The following is a 20571-nucleotide window of genomic DNA, read 5'->3' on the forward strand; positions in this document are numbered from 1 at the left end:
CAGCAAAGATTTTAAGAAAGTCACTCGACACCTAAGGATATAGGCTAAAGCTCGATGTCTAGATTACAAAAAACGCATTATCAGCTTACCATGTGAATTGCTGAAATAATAATAATAATAATAATAATAATAATAATAATATCTCAGGTGACCTCTGGTGGGATCACAACCCTGAGGGTAATAAGCTCTGCCTTAAACATTCACACTCTGCTTTTCTTTGATTTCGATGAAACAACAGAGAACTCTGATTATGTTTTGTGATTATTACATTACATTCTGCTCAGTGAGATTCTGTTCAGTTTCTTTGACAAATTGGAAGAAATTTTAATTGATATTTAAATCTCCACATCAGTATTCAGACCTGCAATGTGACAACTGTCTTATTTTCAGGGCAGAGTTTATCTAAAACAAAGGCGTGTCTCATTTGCGTGCATTTCTGATGTTGAACTTAAACACGTGTTTCTTGCATGATATCAGCCTGAGTGAGGAGCAGTGTTAACTCCAGCGCCACCATCTGACAGTTTGCTGGAACAACAATGCCACGCTGACATTTATATTCATGCTGTAAATTCACTCAAAAACACGATGGAGCGTCATTCAAGGACAATATTCAAGACATAAATATGATGGTATTAATTGATTAACAATATTCAGACTTATAGTGCACAAAAAGGTTGTTTCACATGGAGGATGTTTGAGGAGACACATGTGAATAAGAAATATTGCTTATCTGGAGGAGTGAAGGTTTTATGGGCAAAATTATAAATGAACTTAAAGTGTCTCTGTCAGTGTATCAGACGAGCGCTCGGTCAGATTATCCTTCACACCGTGATGATGTTTTCTGATCAGGAGAGCAGATGAAATTAACACAGACATCATGTTTTATTCATTTGAAGTAATAAAAATTCCAATCTAAAGCATGAAAAAATTGACTACAATAGAAGATGATGTTCTGGATCAGGGCCTATTTTATAAGCTGGAGAACAATGAGTGTGGAAGCCATATAATTAAATTAATAGAACGATTCAGGCATCAAAATCTTATCAATATGATCGACTCAGTGCTCGCCATCTCATTCCTATATCCTCATATTAGTCTTTTTATTTTTAAGCTGTTTCTTGCTTTTATGTTCCATCGTGTTACATTTGACAGGAAATGTAAAAAGTGCGATTTTCAGTCCCATATATTTTGTGAATTAAATGATGAGTGTTAATAAAATGATGATATTAAATGTTAATAATATCAAGGAAGAACACATAAAACTGCCTGAAGCAGCTGTGTAACCCGACTCTGAATATGAGGAACTCTCCCTGCTGACATTCTGATGGGACTTCTGGACTTCACTGGTTCTGAATCTGGCCCACTGGGATTGTTGTGACTCTTCAACACTATTTCTGTCACTTTAATGTTCATTCTGACTTCATCACTTTAAATATCTGTGTGTCACTGTAGGAAATGATCCTGAGAACGATGATGACGCTGTTCCAGCTGATCAGAGGACAGTTATAGTGACAGGTATGATAATAATGTGACAGTTTTGTAATCTCCATAATGAACACATTCATAAATAACATCAAAGTGTATTTACTGTCATTGATTTAATTAATTTTGACAGAGAAAATACCAGAGTCCTGTGATACTGCTGTTACCAATAGTACATGAGGATCATATCACAGAGAAAGAAAGAAAGAAAGAAAGAAAGAAAGAAAGAAAGAAAGAAAGAAAAGTGAAACTTCTTTCTATCTGTGGGTCTTTCTCTTTTTTTTTGCATACTGACTCCATTGTTCTGTCCACCTCTCAGACGGTGTGAGGTTGGTGAATGGTGAAAGTCGCTGTGCTGGGAGAGTGGAGGTTCTTCAGGATGGTCAGTGGGGAACAGTGTGTAGTTCTGCTTGGGATGTGAAAGATGCTGCAGTGGTGTGTAGAGAGCTGCGCTGTGGGGAGCCTGAAGCTCTGCGGTATTGGGCTGATTTTGGACAAGGATCAGGACCAATCTGGATACACGATTTGTACTGCAGAGGATCAGAGTCAACACTGAACAATTGTAGCTCACAAGGGGAACATGCCTGTTATCATGTGATTGATGCTGGAGTCGTCTGTTCAGGTAAACTGCTGTGTTTGAAAAAAAAATCATAATATCAATACAATAATGTGAATACTTTTTATGTAAATCTAAAGCATTTTGCAACTCCAGTGTAATGATTTGTTGATATTCTGAATGAAAATGTCTACAATATTTAAACAATGAAATCAAACCCAGGTCACATAAGGCCGAGACTCTCTGCTGGTCCTCACCGGTGCTCTGGGAGAGTGGAGGTGCTTCATGGAGGTTCCTGGTCCACAGTGTGTGATGCTGACTTTGACCAGCAGGATGCAGAGGTTGTGTGCAGAGAGCTGGGCTGTGGGATTCCTGTGGAGGTGCTGGGATCAGCTGCTTTTGGCCGAGGGGAGGGTCAGGTGTGGACAGAGGAGCTTCAGTGTAGAGGAAACGAATCTGAGATTTACTTCTGTCCAACATCATCTTCACTCAAACACTCAACCTGCTCCCATGACAACGATGTGGGATTAAAATGTTCTGGTTAAGTATCATGATTTAACTTCTGTTTAAATAGAGACCACAAACCTGTCAATCAAACTTTAAGCTGCCTTTGTTAATTTTCATCTTTCACCGAGCTCTCGGCTGTTTGTTCAGCTCACACAGGGGCGCGGCTGGTGAACGGATCGGACTCCTGTTCCGGTCGAGTGGAGCTCCAGTACCTCAGTGAGTGGGGCACAGTTTGTGCTGTAAGCTGGGATATGAGAGCTACAGATGTTCTCTGTGCACAGCTGGACTGTGGGAGTGCTGTGGCTGTGGTGGAGGTTGACTGGTTTGGGAACGGGAGTGGCCACATCTGGGCTGATGTGTTTGATTGTCAGGGGAATGAGACACACCTCTCACAATGTGGCGTCTCATCATGGAGTCGAGCTGCATGCTCTCATCAACACGATGCTGGAGTCATCTGTAATGGTGAGATATTAACATCACGTACACCACGTTAGTGAATAAAGTCAGTGTTCATTAGAATATTTAAACCATGTTCTTCTGCTTCAGGATCATCCGTGGCGTTTCATGAGGGGCGAGTGCGGTTGTCTGGAGGGAGCGAGTGTCAGGGGGAGGTGGAGATTTATTTCAGGCAGGACTGGAGGAGAGTTCTCCTGGACTCGTGGAGTCTGTCTGAGGCATCTGTGCTCTGCAGACAGCTGGGCTGTGGCTCTGTGCTGAACTACCGCTCCTCTCCATCCACCACTGAACACAAACACATGTGTGTAACGGGTTTCAGCTGCTCTGGGACTGAAGCTCATCTGGGGAACTGCAGCAGAGCACAAAATGTCAGCTGCAGCTCCGGGGAACAGCTGTACATCACCTGCTCAGGTAAGCAGCACAACACCAACCAATGAGCAGCAATTAACAACAGGAATAAATGTTTTATCATTCTAAAGTGTTCTATTAAATATACAGAATAATCGCATAGTCTACAAAGGGATATTAGTTTTATATACTTTATTAAATTAAATAAATCTTTAACTCAGACCCCAGGTCCATCAGGCTGGTTGGTTCTGGTGGAGACTGTGCAGGAAGGCTGGAGGTTTTCCACAGCGGCTCGTGGGGGACAGTGTGTGATGACTCGTGGGATATTGAGGATGCGCAGGTGGTGTGCAGACAGCTGCAGTGTGGAGAGGCCCTCAGTACCCACATACCAGCCTGGTTTGGTCCTGGAACTGGGTCCATATGGCTGAATGAGGTGGAGTGTGAGGGGAACGAGACGTCCCTGTGGAACTGCAGATTTCAGCGGTGTGAAGAGGGTGAATGTGGACACCAGGAGGACGTAGGAGTCGTGTGCTCAGGTACAGTGTGATGACTGAGATTAAACCTGTTAAATATGGACATGTCTGTGTTTCAAAACTCAGCTCCAAAGTTCCTGAAATTCAACATGAGAGTAAGGAGCTTTTTATAAATGTCATCCATGTTGAATATCTTTTTACAGAAACATAATATTACACATCTTTAACTGAGTCAATAAAACAGGATTTTTACAAATGAAGTTGAAGTCGTTCTTCTTCCAGTAGAGTTTAAAGAGATCCGACTCACGGAGGGCTGTGAGGGGAATCTGGAAGTGTTCTACAATGGAACCTGGGGTAATGTGTGTCACAATCAGATGGAGCAGGAGGTAGAAACAGCAGACATGGTGTGTCGAGAGCTGAACTGTGGAAGACGTGGCAGTCTGTCAAACACTGCAGCGAGAGTAAAATCTGCTCCGAACTGGCTGGATCATCTGAAGTGTAGGAAACACGACTCTAATCTGTGGCAGTGTCCATCTTCACCCTGGGGACAGAACCGCTGTGATAATGGTGATGAGGTGGTTCGTATTACCTGTACAGGTGGGTGGATTCAGACTTTTCTGCTTCTGTCCATTGCCATAAACTGCAGTGTTTCATTGTGAATAGTGTATAACTAATGTTGCTGAAATATAAAGTGTATTTGGTAAAAAATCCTGTGAAAAGTCTGAGGAAAGTCTGCTCTGAGAGATAAACCTGCATGTGAAACCTTTTCATTAATGCATGTATTTTATTCCTGCAGATGATGGAAAGTCTCTCCATCCACGAGAAAAGTGCTCTTCATTTCCCTCTCAGAAACATTGCTCAAGTAAGGATGGATAAGGAAAAGCTTTTTGTACTGTTCTTCATTTGCATTTGTTAGTGACAGAAGATATTTCCTCATGTGTTTATAAAATCATTTTCTGAGGACTTGAATGGATTTCCTCATAGAACCATCCTGAGGGCATCAGTCTTCCTCACACTTCATGAAAATTCAACCAACAGAGATCAAATCAGGAAACCGAACCCAAAGCTGATCTTACTGCTTTACATGATTTCATTCAGCAGCAATTCATTCCTTTATTTATGAATAACACATCAAAGTAAACACCTGGATATGGAGTTGGTATGAGATTCTTTTTCAGAAGACCTCAGAAAGTGTTTTTGGTAAACAAGCCCATGTTGAGTGTCATATAAGGTTGTATTATCATTGTGTTGTAGTGAGCTGTGTGACTGGAGCTGTTCTTCAGCGTGGGTGTGTTTCCTCATGTGTGATGTGTGTGATGTAGAGCGCTGGTCTCTCAGGCTGAGGGGAGATAAGGGAAGCTGCTCTGGGAGGTTGGAGGTGTATCATAACGCTACATGGGGCTTCATTTGTGATGATCAGTGGAACATCAGGAACGCTCAGGTGGTGTGCAGACAGCTGGGCTGTGGGTCGGCGCTGAGAGCTGAGAGGAATGTTCCTGGTCCTGGTGAAGGGACGATCTGGCTGAACAGAGTGAAGTGTCGAGGGGATGAGATTCACCTGTGGGACTGTCATCATTCCCTGAAGAACCACGCTGGCTGCTCTCATGCTGGAGTCACCTGTGCAGGTCAGAGGGGTGCACTAACTTTTCAGCTTTCTGTCTCTGCTCATTACACTTTTCTCCCAGTGTTAAGACTTGCTGACTTTTATTTATACAGTAATCTTCAATGTAATCTTGAAAGCTCAAATCTGAAATTCACTCATCAGCATCTCATAAACCTTATTGAGTGAGAGTTTATTTTAATTGGAGAATATAAATGTTTTTTTTTCTTTTTGTAAATACAGACATATCCACTGTGTCCACAGCGAGACCCACCACCACCACATCAGGTCTGTATATTTGTTCCACTACAATAATTGCTTCTGTTCAGTATTTTTCTAAATATTTATGATTACAGTGTCGTATCGAGATCCTCTTCTGTGTTTCTGACTTCAGTAAGAGCCACTCAAACTCCTCCATCAGCTGGAGCTCCATCCAGCCCTCCACTAGTTCTCTTTGTGTTGGGAACGCTGCTCTTCCTGGCCTTAGTGCTTCTGCTGCTCCTGTTTTACCAGAACAGAGCGCTCAGGAGAGGTACGACACATTCACACATTTTCTTTTCTCTTCAACACCAACTCTATTATTGGATTATATTATTTACAATCGCACACTTTATTCAAAATTGGTATTCATAATTATTCCCAAATACAAACTCTATTATTATTATTATTATTATCCACTCCCAGATGTCTCTAAGACGAGGCGTAAGACTCAGCCTGAGGCAGTCTATGAGGAGATCAACCACAGATCCATCACTAGAAGAAGCAGGAGCTCCACTCAAAGAGGTGAGTGAGATGTGAACTGATCTCCATCACACTGAGGGCCCGGTCCCACAACACCCATAACTATAACTCTACCTATAACTCCAACTCTGACTCTCCCTCTGCCTGAGTTTAGTTCCAGTCTGGAGCAGAAACACTACAACTATAATCCCCACTATAATATTGCTTGGTCCTGACCCTCAGGGAAATAAATATTCATGATTGTTGGTTTAAACAATGAGCTGATTGGTCAGATGTTTGATGGGATCAGGTCCAGGCCTGGAAACATCACTCCAGAAGCAGCGATACGGATAAACCCAGGCCTGGGCTACAGGGATCCATATCACTCTGGTGTGAGCACCGACCACATACACTGCAGGGGACCCAGTTATTTATAGTTAGAGTTAGAGTTATTGTGGGAGCGGCCCTTCAAACAATATTTTCCCCCAAATCCAGTGAGATTTATTTCTTTACAACAAATCAATAAAAATCAATAAAAATAAGTGTGTGAGAGGCAGGGCCACATTAACCCTTGCCGAGGCCCTGGGCAGACACACCCCTGAGCCCTCACCCCCGCCTGTTGTCAACTGCGCTCAGCAAATTCACCCCCTCAGACGTGCCTGTCTAACTAGACACAGAAACTTAAATAATGACAGTGGCACAAGTAGAAATACTATTGAACGATAAAACTTTATATCCATCAACACCTATTTAATCGAGAAAAAACAATGGTGAAATAGGCAATTGCATGGTGAAAAAATCCATCAGACATCATGGTAAACAAGTCTGGTTAACTAAAGTTTAGCCTCAAGAAGCCTTTGAATGAGTGAGTCAATGAACAACATGTCAGGAACATAACCGAGGCCTACAACAGTTTCTTTAGTATTCAGAACAAGAACATTCATTTGGTATATAACCGTCCGTTTTCATTTTGGAATCCAGGCGACTTTTAACTTGTGAAAACAAAGAGCGATAACAAAGAAAGAAAAATATCTTGCTTCTCAGAAATAAATCTCAAGATGTTAGGCTATGTGAAACATTTCATCCTTTCACACACGTAATGTCCCAAACAGCAGCGGCACACAGCTTTACGCATTCAGTTTGACAGCCATGGGTCAACTTACAAGGGCACTTTCCTACTTTTCTGGAAAGCGAAGTCATTAATTAATCATTGAGCTCAAGCTGGCGTAGCGTGTGAAGACATGGTGGACAGTGATCATATTGACAATGACGGGTGATTTATGCGACGGGACAAGGTGGGCTTCCTTACGGGTGGCGAAATGCATCAAAAATGTTATCAATATGATCAAAACTTCTGAAAATATCGTTTCATATTTTCCGATCTCGCTACTTCCGAGGGCCCCTAGTGGCCGAGGCCCTGGGCAGCTGCCCATGAAGCCCATTAGGATAACACGTCCTTGGTTAGAGGAAGCGTGCAGCTGGAGTCCATGTGGTGTCGAGACAGAATTCTGCTGATAAACATCTATTAAAGCTTCTGATTTAGTGCAAGTGTGTGTGTGAGTGTGTGTGTGTGTGTGTGTGCGCACTTTCCTGCAACACCCCGCCCCCTCCTTAGCCCTGAACCCCCCTCTCTACCTGTGTGTGTGCATGCACTGTAACCCCCCCTCCCCCCCGTGTGTCTTCCTGTACAGGTGCATTACTCTCTCCCTCCGTGTGTGTGTGTGTGTGTGTGTGTGTGTGTGTGTGTGTGTGTGTGTGTGTGTGTGTGTGTGTGATTTACCAAAAATAAATAAAAATAAGTGTGTGAGAGGAAGTGTGCAGTTGGAGTCCATGTGGTGTCGAGACAGAATTCAGTTGAGCAAAGTGCTGTACAATCATCACAACCCAATAAAGTTAAGAGACAAATCAAACCATATAATAATAATAATAATAATAATAATAATAATAATAATCTGAAAATGTCACTGATAATTTCGAATCTTCATCTGTTTCAAACGTAAACTGACAATGTTAATGTTAACAGTCTCGCACCGTTTGCTTCACACTGAGCGACATTCACCTCGCGGCTCACTCCAGACAGTTCCCCCTACACACACACACACACACACACACAGAGTTGTGTCATGTTACTCTTCTTATGATGCATTTACACTCCATCCAATCTACACTTTCACTGCACTGTTCACCAGTTACACTTTTTAAAAGCCTGACAATGATTTCTCTTCTTACACACTGACACACAAATCTCATCCACTTCTCTTTTTAAACACAACTTTCCTCTTCTGGATCATTTTATACAAACTCCATCTGTTTGTGTTTTATTTCCATTACAATCTGCACTGAAGATTGTGTTTACTCCCTAAAGTATCTGTCCATGGAAACAGCTGACGCAATTAGTGCATTAAAAACTGAACATCACCGACCCGACCTCGCAAAGGAGCTCAAAGGGCAAATCTGATAGTTGATTCAGGGAGAATGGGTGGATATTTGGGGTCGTTTACTGTCACATGTTCTCAGCCAAAAACTTTATTTCATAGTGAAAATGACATTTTTGTCTCTTTTGATAGTTTTTCAGACTTTAGAGCTGAAAATATCAGAGAAACCTGTGATTTGACAGAACGAACAGAAAGAGCAGATGTAAATTATACACAGTGAATAATACATTTCATTTATGTCGAGGTCATAGTTTCGGGTAAAAGTGGAGAAAACACCGACGCAAAGTTTTCAGTGATAACCATCACACTGGGGAATTTCTGATCCAGCTTTTGATAAAATATATCAGTTTGTCAATAATCTACAAAAGAATATGCACTAAAGAAAAAATACGAGGTCATTGTCTGTAAATATGAAACTATTTTTATGATTTTTTGAAAATAGTACAGTCAGAAACAGAAAATGACCTTTTTGACCTCTCACAGTAGGTCAAAGGTCAGATTTGACACTTGATTCTGGTAGAACAGGTTGGTGTTTGGGGTCGTTTACTGGAACATATTAGAAGCCAAGATCAATATTTCATGGTGAAATGGCGATAGTGACCATTTTTGTGAGCGCCAAAATACATTAAATTCAATTTTTCAAAAACTGATAAAGAATTCTTGACCAAAGAAGAACCTGCACTGGTCCAGAGCAAATCATAACTTTTGGCACCATTGGTGTTTTTGAACATGTTGTGGTTTTGGCTGTTGAGGAGACAAACCGTTTTCGACCGCAGTCCAGAACGCGTCACTTTCCACTTGACTGGCGTCGAAGCTTTTTGTGCAGGAAATGAGCTCATCATTTATTTACATAAAATCCAGGGTGAAATCCTGATATCTTTAGGAGATACTGGAATAAATGAAATGACATTTTCAACAAAAAACACACAAAATGTGCTCTGTGACCTTGAAAAATAGGTCAAGGTCACTCATCTTGGGTCAGTGAGTTTCCGTTGTCTGTGGCTACCAGCAGTTAAAATTTCATCCAAAACCAAAAACATTTGGAAGAAAAAAATAAACATCACCAAAAATACCAATCCAACAGTAAGAGTTTGGGGGCGACAACTGCAAAGGCACCATCTCCCCTGGGCTTCAACCTCGATTTTGGGACGTGACACCCAAAGCAACCGGTCAGTGACCTGAGTGACGTTGATGGGACGTGTGGTTGTAAAAGGTCAGAGAGAGAGAGGGCGGAGCTCGCCCATTTAATGAGTTGTTTTTGGAAAATAAAAATGGATCCTAAACCCTACAGGGAGTCGGTGAAGGAAGGCCAGTACAGGACAAGTAAGAGCTGAAGCCCTCCAGAGCAGGAGCTTTAATGCCCACACAATGCTCCAGGCAGGAGATGAGGATGCTGTGGTCTACTGTGTCGAATGCAGCTGTGAGATGGAAAAGCATCAGAACGGCAGAATCCCTGGAGTCAGTAGCCAATAAAAGATAGTTCAAACTTTTAAAAGTGCAGATTCAGTGCTGTGAAGGACTTTAAAACCAGACTGGAACACCTCAAGAACGCCGTGTGTGTCTAAAAAAGATTGCAATTGTAAGAGCACAACTTTCTCCAGAATTTTTGAAATCCAGTTTAGAAATTGGTGTAAAATCGGAGAGGACTGCGGGGTCCAGATGAGGTTTTGTGATCAGTGGTTGCACGACTGCAGGCTTCAAATGTACTGGAACAACACCTGAGGAGAGACTCCTGTTCATAACCATTTGGATGTTTGGGCCAATAGTTTCCAAAATCTCTAGAAAAAGGCGAGGGGGGACAACATCTGTGGGACAAGCTGAAGATTTCATCTGACCAATAATTTCCTTTCAGAGAGAGAGAGACACAGGCTCAAAGTGGGTAAAAGCAGCAGAGCGAGTGACAGTGATAGACGGCTCATAAGAAGGGGGTGAGATGATGCTCTAAGGCTCGCAATCTTGTCCACAAAGAAGTGGAGGAATTTTTCACAGGTTTCTGGGGAAACATCAGGACGAGCAGATTGGGGGGAATTAAGAACAGTGTTAATGGTGTTAGGACTAGGACTGTTTTGGCCTCTAGAGGCCGCTGTTATTTCCTTTTCATGTCGTGTTTATTTTGGCCTCTAGAGGCCGCCACTGTTCCTGTGTTTTGTGTTTGTGTTAATTGCCTAATTATCTTCACCTGTGTCCTTAATTAGTTTGTCTATTTATACCCCTGAGTTCAGTCCTCTTGTCACGGAGTCTTTGTGCTGTTATGTTTATCTCCAGTTTCCTTTGTACTGTGTTTTTTGATCTTCTTAGCTTTTGTATTTTTGCACTTTGCTTTTCTTTTGGATTTTACTCTTTGGGTTTTTTTTGTCTTTTGTTTTGCCCTGTATATAGTGTATATAGTTTAAATAAACCTTTTGATTCTTTTTCTACTTCCGCCTCACGCCTCTGCATTTGAGTCATCCCCCTGGTGGCCTAGTGGGGGTTTGCTGGATTATCACACCAACGAACCAGGTTCGAATCCCAGCAAAACCCTAACAGAAAGACTCCGTCATGACCGACTCAGCAGAGGCTGCTTCAACTGTCTACCCGGCCAACCTTCAGGGAATTATGGCAGCTTTGACACGCTTCGGAGCGACCATGGACGCTCATGGACGTACGCTCACCAGCCAACGTGAGGCCCTCGCTCACCACGAGGAACTGCTTCAGCAAATTGGGAAAACCCTGGCACAGCTGACATCTCTGCCTGCATCTCCTGCTCCTGATCCAGTTCCTGCTCCTGATCCAGCTCCCACTCCTGCTCCAGTGCCTCCTGCAATGCTGCCTTCTTCACCTCGCGAACCCAGCCTTCCTGCACCACAGAGGTATGACGGCAAGCACAGTGAGTGCCGAGAGTTCCTTACCCAGTGTCAACTCACCTTTGAGCTTCAGCCTACCACCTACACTACGGATCGCCGCAAGATTGCCTTTGTGATCACCTTATTAGCTGGTAAGGCGCGAGCCTGGGCTACTGCTATCTGGCAAAGACAGGGACCTGAGTGCTTTGATTTCCAGCTGTTTTCTGAAGAGATGCTTCGGGTCTTCGATCAGGCAGACATCAGTACCGACGCAGCCCGAAAGCTCATGTCCATCCGGCAAGGAGGAAGCGTCGCAGATTACGCCATCTCGTTCCGAACACTCGCAGCAGTAAGTGGATGGAACGAGACTGCCCTGGTGTCAGCCTTCCACCATGGTCTGTCTGACCCCATCAAGGACGGTCTGGCCTCTATTGGATGCCCAAGTGACCTCGAAACCCTCATCTCACATGCTATTCGTCTGGACAACAGGATGAGAGAACGCCACCAAGCCTTGAGCCCCCCCAGCCTCCCTACCTCTACCTGGAGACCGTCTACCTCCTTCAGTGACTGTCCAGAACCCATGCAAGTGGGTCGTACTCGCCTCTCCGCATCTGAGAGGGAGCGCAGAAGGAGGGACAAGTGCTGCATCTACTGTGGCAAGCCTGGTCACTTCCGAGCATCATGTCCCGAACTCTTGGGAAAAGGACCGCCCCGTTCAGCCGAGGGAGGGTTGTGACGGGGCCTACCTTCTCTCCCGGACTCCCTGGCCAAGGAATCTACATCCCGGTCTCCATCTCCTGGGGTGAGTCTGTCCACTCTTGTCAAGCTTTGATAGACTCAGGGGCGGCTGGGAACTTTATGGATATTCACTTCGCCCAAAGCATCAATATACCTACTGCACCTCTTGAAGTCCCTCTGTCTGTGTCTGCCCTCGATGGCCAAGCGTTAGGTGATGGAAGAGTCACTCAAGTTACTTCTCCAGTTTTCCTCCAGTCTCAAGGTCACAAGGAAGAAATATCCCTGCACCTGATTCCTTCACCTGAGTTCCCAGTTATTCTAGGCCTTCCTTGGCTTACTCGCCACAACCCTCGCATAGACTGGGTAACAAGCCAGGTTGTGGAATGGGGCCCTGCATGCCATGCCTCTTGTCTGCTCTCTAGCTCTCCTGTGTCTCCTGCCGAGCCCCCTGATCTCACCGAGTTATCTCAAGTTCCCACAGAGTACTGGGATCTCAAGGAGGTATTCAGCAAGAGCAGGGCCGCCGTTCTTCCTCCGCACCGGGCCTACGACTGTGCCATCGACTTGCTCCCTGGGACTACCCCTCCTCGTGGCAGACTGTTTTCACTCTCTCAGCCAGAACGCAAGGCCATGGAGGAATACCTCAAAGATGCCCTGGTCTCTGGGTTTATTCGACCCTCCACTTCACCTGCTGGAGCCGGCTTCTTCTTTGTCGGTAAGAAGGATGGGGGGCTCCGACCATGTATTGATTACAGGGGCCTGAATAAGATCACTGTGCGCAACCGATATCCCCTTCCGCTGATGTCCACAGCTTTCGACCTGCTCCAAGGCGCCACCGTCTTCACCAAGTTGGACCTACGGAACGCATACCACCTCATCCGTATCCGACAGGGAGACGAGTGGAAGACTGCCTTTAACACCCCGTCTGGGCACTACGAATACCAGGTGATGCCCTTCGGACTCACCAACGCACCAGCTGTTTTTCAGGCCCTAATCAACGACGTCTTAAGGGACATGATTAACCTATACGTTTTTGTCTACCTCGACGACATCCTTATCTTTTCCAAGACCGTGCAGGAGCACCGCCACCATGTCCGCCAGGTTCTCCAGAGGCTGCTACAGAACAATCTGTTCGCCAAGGCCCAGAAATGCGAATTTCATGTTCCCGAGGTCTCCTTTCTGGGATTTATTGTACGGACAGGCCAACTCCAAATGGACCCTGCCAAGACCCTGGCCGTCCGGGATTGGCCTACTCCCAAGTCCGTTAAGGAGGTTCAGCGGTTCTTAGGATTCGCTAACTTCTACCGCAAGTTCATCAGGAACTTCAGTTCTGTGGCAGCACCCATGTCAGACCTCACCAAAGGGACAGGTGGATCTTATGGCTGGTCTCCTCAGGCAGAAAAGGCGTTCAAAGACCTCAAGGACCGCTTCTGCACGGCACCCATTCTGGTTCTCCCGGACACCTCCCAACCATTCATCGTGGAGGTGGACGCCTCGGACAGTGGTGTCGGCGCGGTGCTCTCTCAACGTTCGGAAGGAAAGCTGCACCCCTGCGCTTACTTCTCCCACCGCCTGAGTCCTGCTGAGTCCCGGTACGATGTGGGGGATCGAGAACTGCTAGCGGTCAAACTGGCCCTTGAGGAGTGGAGGCACTGGCTGGAGGGAGCACAACATCCATTCCTGGTTTGGACTGACCACAAGAACCTGGAGTACCTCCAGCAAGCCAAGAGACTGAACCCTCGACAGGCTAGGTGGGCCCTGTTTTTCAGTCGGTTTGACTTCACCCTCTCATACCGCCCCGGCTCCAAGAACACCAAACCTGACGCACTGTCCAGACTGTTCTCTGCCACTAACAGGGAGAATGAAGTCGGGCCTATTATCCCTGTGTCCCGGATTGTGGCCCCTGTCCGCTGGGGTATTGAGGAGGCTGTCCGACGAGCCCAACGCCAGGACCCCGGTCCTGGGACGGGGCCACCAGGCCTCTTGTACGTCCCACATCAAGCCCGGGCCAAGGTTCTCCAGTGGGGTCACTCTTCCCCTCTCACCGCCCACCCGGGAGCTCGGAGGACCCTGGACTTCCTGAAAAGACGCTTCTGGTGGCCTAACATGGAGAAGGAAGTAAGGTCATTTGTCCTGTCCTGTGAGGTTTGCACCAGAACCAAGAACCCACGACAGCGTCCCCAGGGTCTCCTGCATCCTCTGACCATTCCCCGGCGTCCCTGGTCCCACGTGGCAGTCGACTTTATCACGGGTCTCCCTGAGTCACAAGGTAACACGGTCATTTTGGTCTTAGTTGACAGATTCTCCAAGGCCTGCCGCTTCATACCACTGTGCAAACTCCCCTCTGCTCTTGAAACTGCGAAACTTTTGTTTAATCATGTCTTCCGAGTCTTTGGTCTTCCACAGGACATCGTCTCAGACCGAGGGCCCCAGTTCTCCTCCCGAGTGTGGCACGGGTTCTGCAAGGTCATCGGAGCCACTGCCAGCCTCTCCTCTGGGTTTCACCCACAGTCCAATGGTCAGACGGAGAGGCTCAACCAGGACCTGGAAACCACCCTGCGAGGCCTGGCTATGGATAACCCGACATCGTGGAGCACCTGGCTGCCATGGGCGGAGTACGCCCACAACACCCTGCAGTCATCGGCCACCAAGCTGTCGCCATTCCAGTGCCAATTCGGGTTCCAGCCACCTCTGTTCCCGGACCAGGAGGAGGACGCGGGGGTGCCCTCGGTCAACCAATATGTGAGACGGTGTCGCAAGACCTGGAGCAAGGTCAGGAAGACCCTCATACAGACCTCCAGAACCAACCAGACTCAGGCCAACCGCCATAGAAGACCTGCACACGCTTTCCGCCCTGGGCAGCGTGTTTGGCTGTCCACTAAGGACCTTCCACTGCGGGTGGAGAACCGCAAGCTTGCTCCTCGCTACATTGGCCCCTTCAAGGTGGTGCGCAGGGTGAACCCTGTCTCCTACCGGCTCCAGTTGCCCCGGACTCTGAGGATCAACCCCACTTTCCATGTTTCCCTGTTACGGCCCGTACTGACGTCTACGTATGCCCCTGCCCCTAGGAACCCCCCACCCCCCCGCATCTTCCAGGGGCAGACTGTGTTCACTGTGAATCGCCTGCTTGACTCCCGCCGGGTCTGCGGCGGGTTGCAATATCTGGTGGACTGGGAGGGCTATGGTCCTGAGGAGCGCTGCTGGGTTCCTGCTCGGGATGTCCTTGATAAAGAACTATGTCGGGACTTCCATTCGGCCCATCCGGATCGCCCTGGGAACGTCAGGAGACGCTCCTAGAGGGGGGGGTCCTGTTAGGACTAGGACTGTTTTGGCCTCTAGAGGCCGCTGTTATTTCCTTTTCATGTCGTGTTTATTTTGGCCTCTAGAGGCCGCCACTGTTCCTGTGTTTTGTGTTTGTGTTAATTGCCTAATTATCTTCACCTGTGTCCTTAATTAGTTTGTCTATTTATACCCCTGAGTTCAGTCCTCTTGTCACGGAGTCTTTGTGCTGTTATGTTTATCTCCAGTTTCCTTTGTACTGTGTTTTTTGATCTTCTTAGCTTTTGTATTTTTGCACTTTGCTTTTCTTTTGGATTTTACTCTTTGGTTTTTTTTTTGTCTTTTGTTTTGCCCTGTATATAGTGTATATAGTTTAAATAAACCTTTTGATTCTTTTTCTACTTCCGCCTCACGCCTCTGCATTTGAGTCATCCCCCTGGTGGCCTAGTGGGGGTTTGCTGGATTATCACACCAACGAACCAGGTTCGAATCCCAGCAAAACCCTAACAAATGGCACTAAAAAGAACGTGAGCTTTATGACAGTTATTTCAAATAATATCAGAAAAATATTTTGTCTTTTCAGCTTTGACAATTTTCTGGTATCTGCACCAGCTGTCCTTTAAAATCTCAAAACACACCTGCAACTCGTCTTTTTTCCGCCTGTGTTCAGCTCTCCTGTGAATGTTTTCCTGTACAGGTGCATTTCTCTCTCTCTCTCTCTCTCTCTCTGTGTGTGTCTCATGACCGTGCTGCTCTCCTCTAACAGGAAGTCTCCTCTCTGAAGAACAGCATTCTGGGTATGAGCATGTGGATGATGAGCTTCTCTCAGGTAAAAAAGCCCAGTGTGTGAGTTTGTCGAACTCCGTGAACTGAAAGAGATTAGAATTGCAATTAAAAATCAGAAATGACTAAACGTGTCCTTTCTGAGACGTGATTATGATGTATTGTATCGAAGAATTACAGGAACTCCAGTGTTTTAATGCTGACATATGACATCTCACAATCAACCTGATCTTACTTTAAGCTTCTGAAATCCCTCTTATCAAATTGATCAAAGCTTCTTTGGATGAGGATTTTATTGAGTATAAATGTGTTTAAAAACCCCAAACAAACAAATGGTTCTTTTTACAGTCAAGTCTGGAATTGGAGAAAAGGCGGAGTATTATGATGATGTCATCGACACCAGTGACTTCATAAGTGGGTGCAGTTGTGAACTGATCCCATAAATTTAGTGACTTGACATGAAACCATGAGGTCAGAATGTGATGGAGCTGTTTGTACAGACCCTCTGCTTTTATTTCATTTAGGTGATACAGGAAGAGTCGAGCCACCAGAGGACTACGATGATGCCGTCACTGCTGGACCGATCCCTGATAACGTGGAGGGTGTGGTTCTGTTTGGGGATTTGTTTTAGAAAGCAGTAGAAATTAAACACACACACTGCACATCAGTTTGTTTCTTGCTTTGTGTGTCGTGACATTTTTGACATGTATACGACGTCATTTTGCATTGCGTCATCAAATACACAGTGTACAAACTGCCACTTCAGTAAACTTTAACTCTCTTTAAATATCTGTGTTTTGGTGTAGAGGATGAAGCGGAGAATTATGATGACGCCATTCCAGCTGATCAGAAGTCAGTTATACTGAAAGGTATGATAATAATGTGACAGTGTCGCATCCACAAGCATCCAAACCATCATTAATGACATTCATGTGGATTTAATAGCTTTTATCTCCACATTCTGACAGAGGACGTGTCCGAGAACTATGATGATGCAGTTACCATGGAAACAAACCCAAACATCATCACAGGTCAGATTTTTTTCTGGAAATAAACAAAAAAAGAAAAGCTGCTGAGGGAACCACTGTTTATAGCTGCGATGACATCAGTGAGCAAAGGAACAAACTTATTTTTCCAAAGATATACAACATTATCTGTAACTATAAATGGATGAAAAGTACAAGATCTAATTCTTTACTCAGTGAAAAACTGAAATTGTTGGCAAAGTCCCATGGTCTAAGAGGAATAAACCACTTGGGGACATGCTGTTGTAGGTAAATGATCAACGTGAGGGTGGTAGCAGTAACTCAGCTTCATCACACCACCCTGTAACTCAGTATTTTACTAGAACAGCAACACAAACAGTGGTTTATTACTGATTCATTGATTTCTTCAGGAGACGGTCCAGAAGATTATGATGATGTCATCACTGAGGAACAGGATGGAGGAGAGACAGAAAGTGAGCGAGTTGTTTATTCTGGTAATGTACGTGAGTGCAAAGGCAGCAAAGTTAAAGCGTGACTCTATTCTATACCATATATAATATAAATATCAGCTTTCTGTTCTGTAATCTCCATTCTGTCATTGAACAAGTGCCGTCATATTTATTCCACAGTTTAGATAAGACCTATATTTATGTCTCATTTACTTCCACATCTTATACACATGGCCTGTGTTCATATTATGAAAGCTGAACTGATAAACCTCCTTTTTTCTCTTTTTTATTGATAGAATATTAAAGACATTCCCACACCGTGCATCACTGATTGTATTTTTAAGGTTTTACATCCCGATTAATACAATACACAGGATCTATTAAAGAGGTCAATGTATTTATTTTACAGAATATGATGACGTGGAGGAGAAATCTCAGAAAGACAGGGACCATGTGACTGAGACACGCCACCAAAGGCCTTTTCTCAGGAAATTACATTTCAACTTTTATAAACACAAAAAATGATTTTATTATCCTTCCAATAATGTCATGTTTCCTGAACTGTGTTCATTTTCCCCGAGTTATTAGCAAATAGAGGAGGAGAGTTAAATCACCTTTCATATTCCCTAATGCAATGTCTCCAGCTTTTCTTTTACAACACTTTTAATGCTATAAGTCAGCTTCAATATCACTGACACACCACACCTCATTTATCTCACCAATTATTTCAGCTCAACTCATATAATATTCATCTTCATCTTTTACATTTATCAACCTGTTATTCACTCTTTTACAAATGTCTTAGTAACTATAAGCCACTTGGCAAAAGAACACAAATCTTTGGATTCCTTAAAACAATGTGTGTTTTTACATTTTTAAAGACACATTTACCTTTATGTTCAATGCTGTGCTTTTAACTGTAAAACATCTCATTGAGACGGATTCGAGAATTCCTTCATGAAATATTCAGACCATGACGTGCTCATTAGATCGCTTGCTATATTGCGTTTTTGTTGTCATTTTTATTCAGTAGCTGGCGATGTTACAAGCCAGATATAGTCTATGCAAGTATCATAAATATATATACAGGTTTCATTACGCATTCTCAAATTTTCATTTTAAATTCTCAGGTTTGTTTCCTTATTCTCAGGATTTTGTTTTATATTCTCAGTTTTCATTGAATATTCTCAGATGTTTGTTTTATAATCTCAGCTTTAATTCAATATTCTCACTTTTTAAATGAGTGATGGCCAGTTCATTTTAATATTACATCTTCATCAACAATATACAAGTTAATGTGACTTTTTATCTTTCCACAATGAGAACAAGTCAATATTTTACATTCTGCAGAGTTTTATTGGCTCTTTTTCATATTGTGTAACAATCATCTATTTTTATCCATTCAATGAAATAAAAGTGCTTTGATTATTTTGAGTATAATGTGATGATGTGTGTTGGAGTTGAGTGAGCGGCTCTTGTAGTGATGAATCTGTGGTCGATGCCCTTATAGAACATCTCAGGCAGTAAGAAATAAATCAGTATTTATCTACTGATAAGAAGGTTGTGAGTTCAAATCCCAGCACCACCTTGAGCTCGACCCTTAACCCTCGGCATCTCCACTGGATCATAAAAGCTTCAGCTAAATGAATGAATGTAAACACACACACACACACACGTTAGTCTTCCTGTCCTTCTGAGGACCTTCCACTGACATCATTATTAATGCACTTAATTAATGCTGTGACTGCAGCTGAACCGAACCCCAACCTCAACCTCAGGAATGAAAAGGACACGTTTTGCCTCTTTGATTTATTTTTTGTTCAAACAACAACAACAACAATACTTTCCTTATGGGGACCATCGAGTTCTGATTTGACAGAAGTTGATGAAGTGCTGCTGTGGTTTGATTTGGACTGAAACCCGGCTGAAGCCCGTGATCCCCGATTTTATTTTTATTATGATCTTTTGTTTTCTATAATATTTAGGTTTTGCCAATAATAATAATAATAATAATAATAATAATGGCGTCACGGTGGTGTAGTGGTTAGCGCTGTCGCCTCACAGCAAGAAAGTCCTGGGTTCGAGCCCCGTGGCCGGCGAGGGCCTTTCTGTGTGGAGTTTGCATGTTCTCCCCGTGTCCGCGTGGGTTTCCTCCGGGTGCTCCGGTTTCCCCCACAGTCCAAAGACATGCAGGTTAGGTTAACTGGTGACTCTAAATTGACCGTAGGTGTGAATGTGAGTGTGAATGGTTGTGTGTGTCTATGTGTCAGCCCTGTGATGACCTGGCGACTTGTCCAGGGTGTACCCCACCTTTCGCCCGTAGTCAGCTGGGATAGGCTCCAGCTTGCCTGCGACCCTGTAGAAGGATAAAACGGCGAGAGATAATGAGATGAGATGAGATGAGATGAGATGAGATGAGATAATAATAATCCAGCAGCATACTAACAGCTCCCTCAGCAGGTCAGTTCAGAGAAAAACACATTTCACTCAACAGTAATCTCAGGTTGGAAGCGCTTTACTGCCATCTAGTGGAGGGAAAAATTGTCCTGTTATTAATAATAACACTAATAATTTATTTTTAGTTATTAATGTGTATGAATCTGAAACATGTATCGAGTCTATGTGTGCTGTAAAAATATCTAATAATTTATTTCAAAGCATTTCAGAGTCTCAATTCTCTAACAATAAAAATCATGAAGTGAGCAAATAATAAATTAACAACAAAAGCAAATGTAAATTAGTGTTTACATGTATTAAATATTATGAAAACAATTTACAGAAATGAAGATTAGTATTCAAATCATATGTAATAATAATAATAATGTTGTAAAACGGGCGGCACGCTGCTGTAGTGGTTAGCGCTGTCGCCTCACAGCAAGAAGGTCCGGGTTCGAGCCCCGTGGCCGGTGAGGGCCTTTCTGTGTGGAGTTTGCATGT

At 44.2% G+C, this 20571-nt stretch overlaps 1 protein-coding gene across 1 annotated transcript in view; it reads left to right on the forward strand.

Moving 5' to 3' along the window:
- The window catches only part of LOC132869637 (deleted in malignant brain tumors 1 protein-like), a 46105-nt gene extending 28167 nt beyond the window's left edge, over positions 1 to 17938 (forward strand). Inside the window, exons 10-26 of the mRNA XM_060902930.1 lie at positions 2261 to 2578; positions 2693 to 3007; positions 3092 to 3417; positions 3561 to 3885; positions 4108 to 4467; positions 4646 to 4684; positions 5145 to 5447; positions 5666 to 5678; positions 5791 to 5954; positions 6107 to 6205; positions 16183 to 16245; positions 16548 to 16613; positions 16724 to 16801; positions 17006 to 17068; positions 17168 to 17230; positions 17596 to 17658; positions 17931 to 17938. Coding sequence (XP_060758913.1) covers positions 2261 to 2578; positions 2693 to 3007; positions 3092 to 3417; positions 3561 to 3885; positions 4108 to 4467; positions 4646 to 4684; positions 5145 to 5447; positions 5666 to 5678; positions 5791 to 5954; positions 6107 to 6205; positions 16183 to 16245; positions 16548 to 16613; positions 16724 to 16801; positions 17006 to 17068; positions 17168 to 17230; positions 17596 to 17658; positions 17931 to 17938 — 2666 coding nt within the window. The remainder of the gene's footprint in view (positions 1 to 2260; positions 2579 to 2692; positions 3008 to 3091; positions 3418 to 3560; positions 3886 to 4107; positions 4468 to 4645; positions 4685 to 5144; positions 5448 to 5665; positions 5679 to 5790; positions 5955 to 6106; positions 6206 to 16182; positions 16246 to 16547; positions 16614 to 16723; positions 16802 to 17005; positions 17069 to 17167; positions 17231 to 17595; positions 17659 to 17930) is intronic.
- Positions 17939 to 20571: the final 2633 nt, after the last annotated feature.

The sequence above is a fragment of the Neoarius graeffei genome, chromosome 21 (genome assembly GCF_027579695.1).
Source record: "Neoarius graeffei isolate fNeoGra1 chromosome 21, fNeoGra1.pri, whole genome shotgun sequence".
Classification (NCBI taxonomy): domain Eukaryota; kingdom Metazoa; phylum Chordata; class Actinopteri; order Siluriformes; family Ariidae; genus Neoarius; species Neoarius graeffei.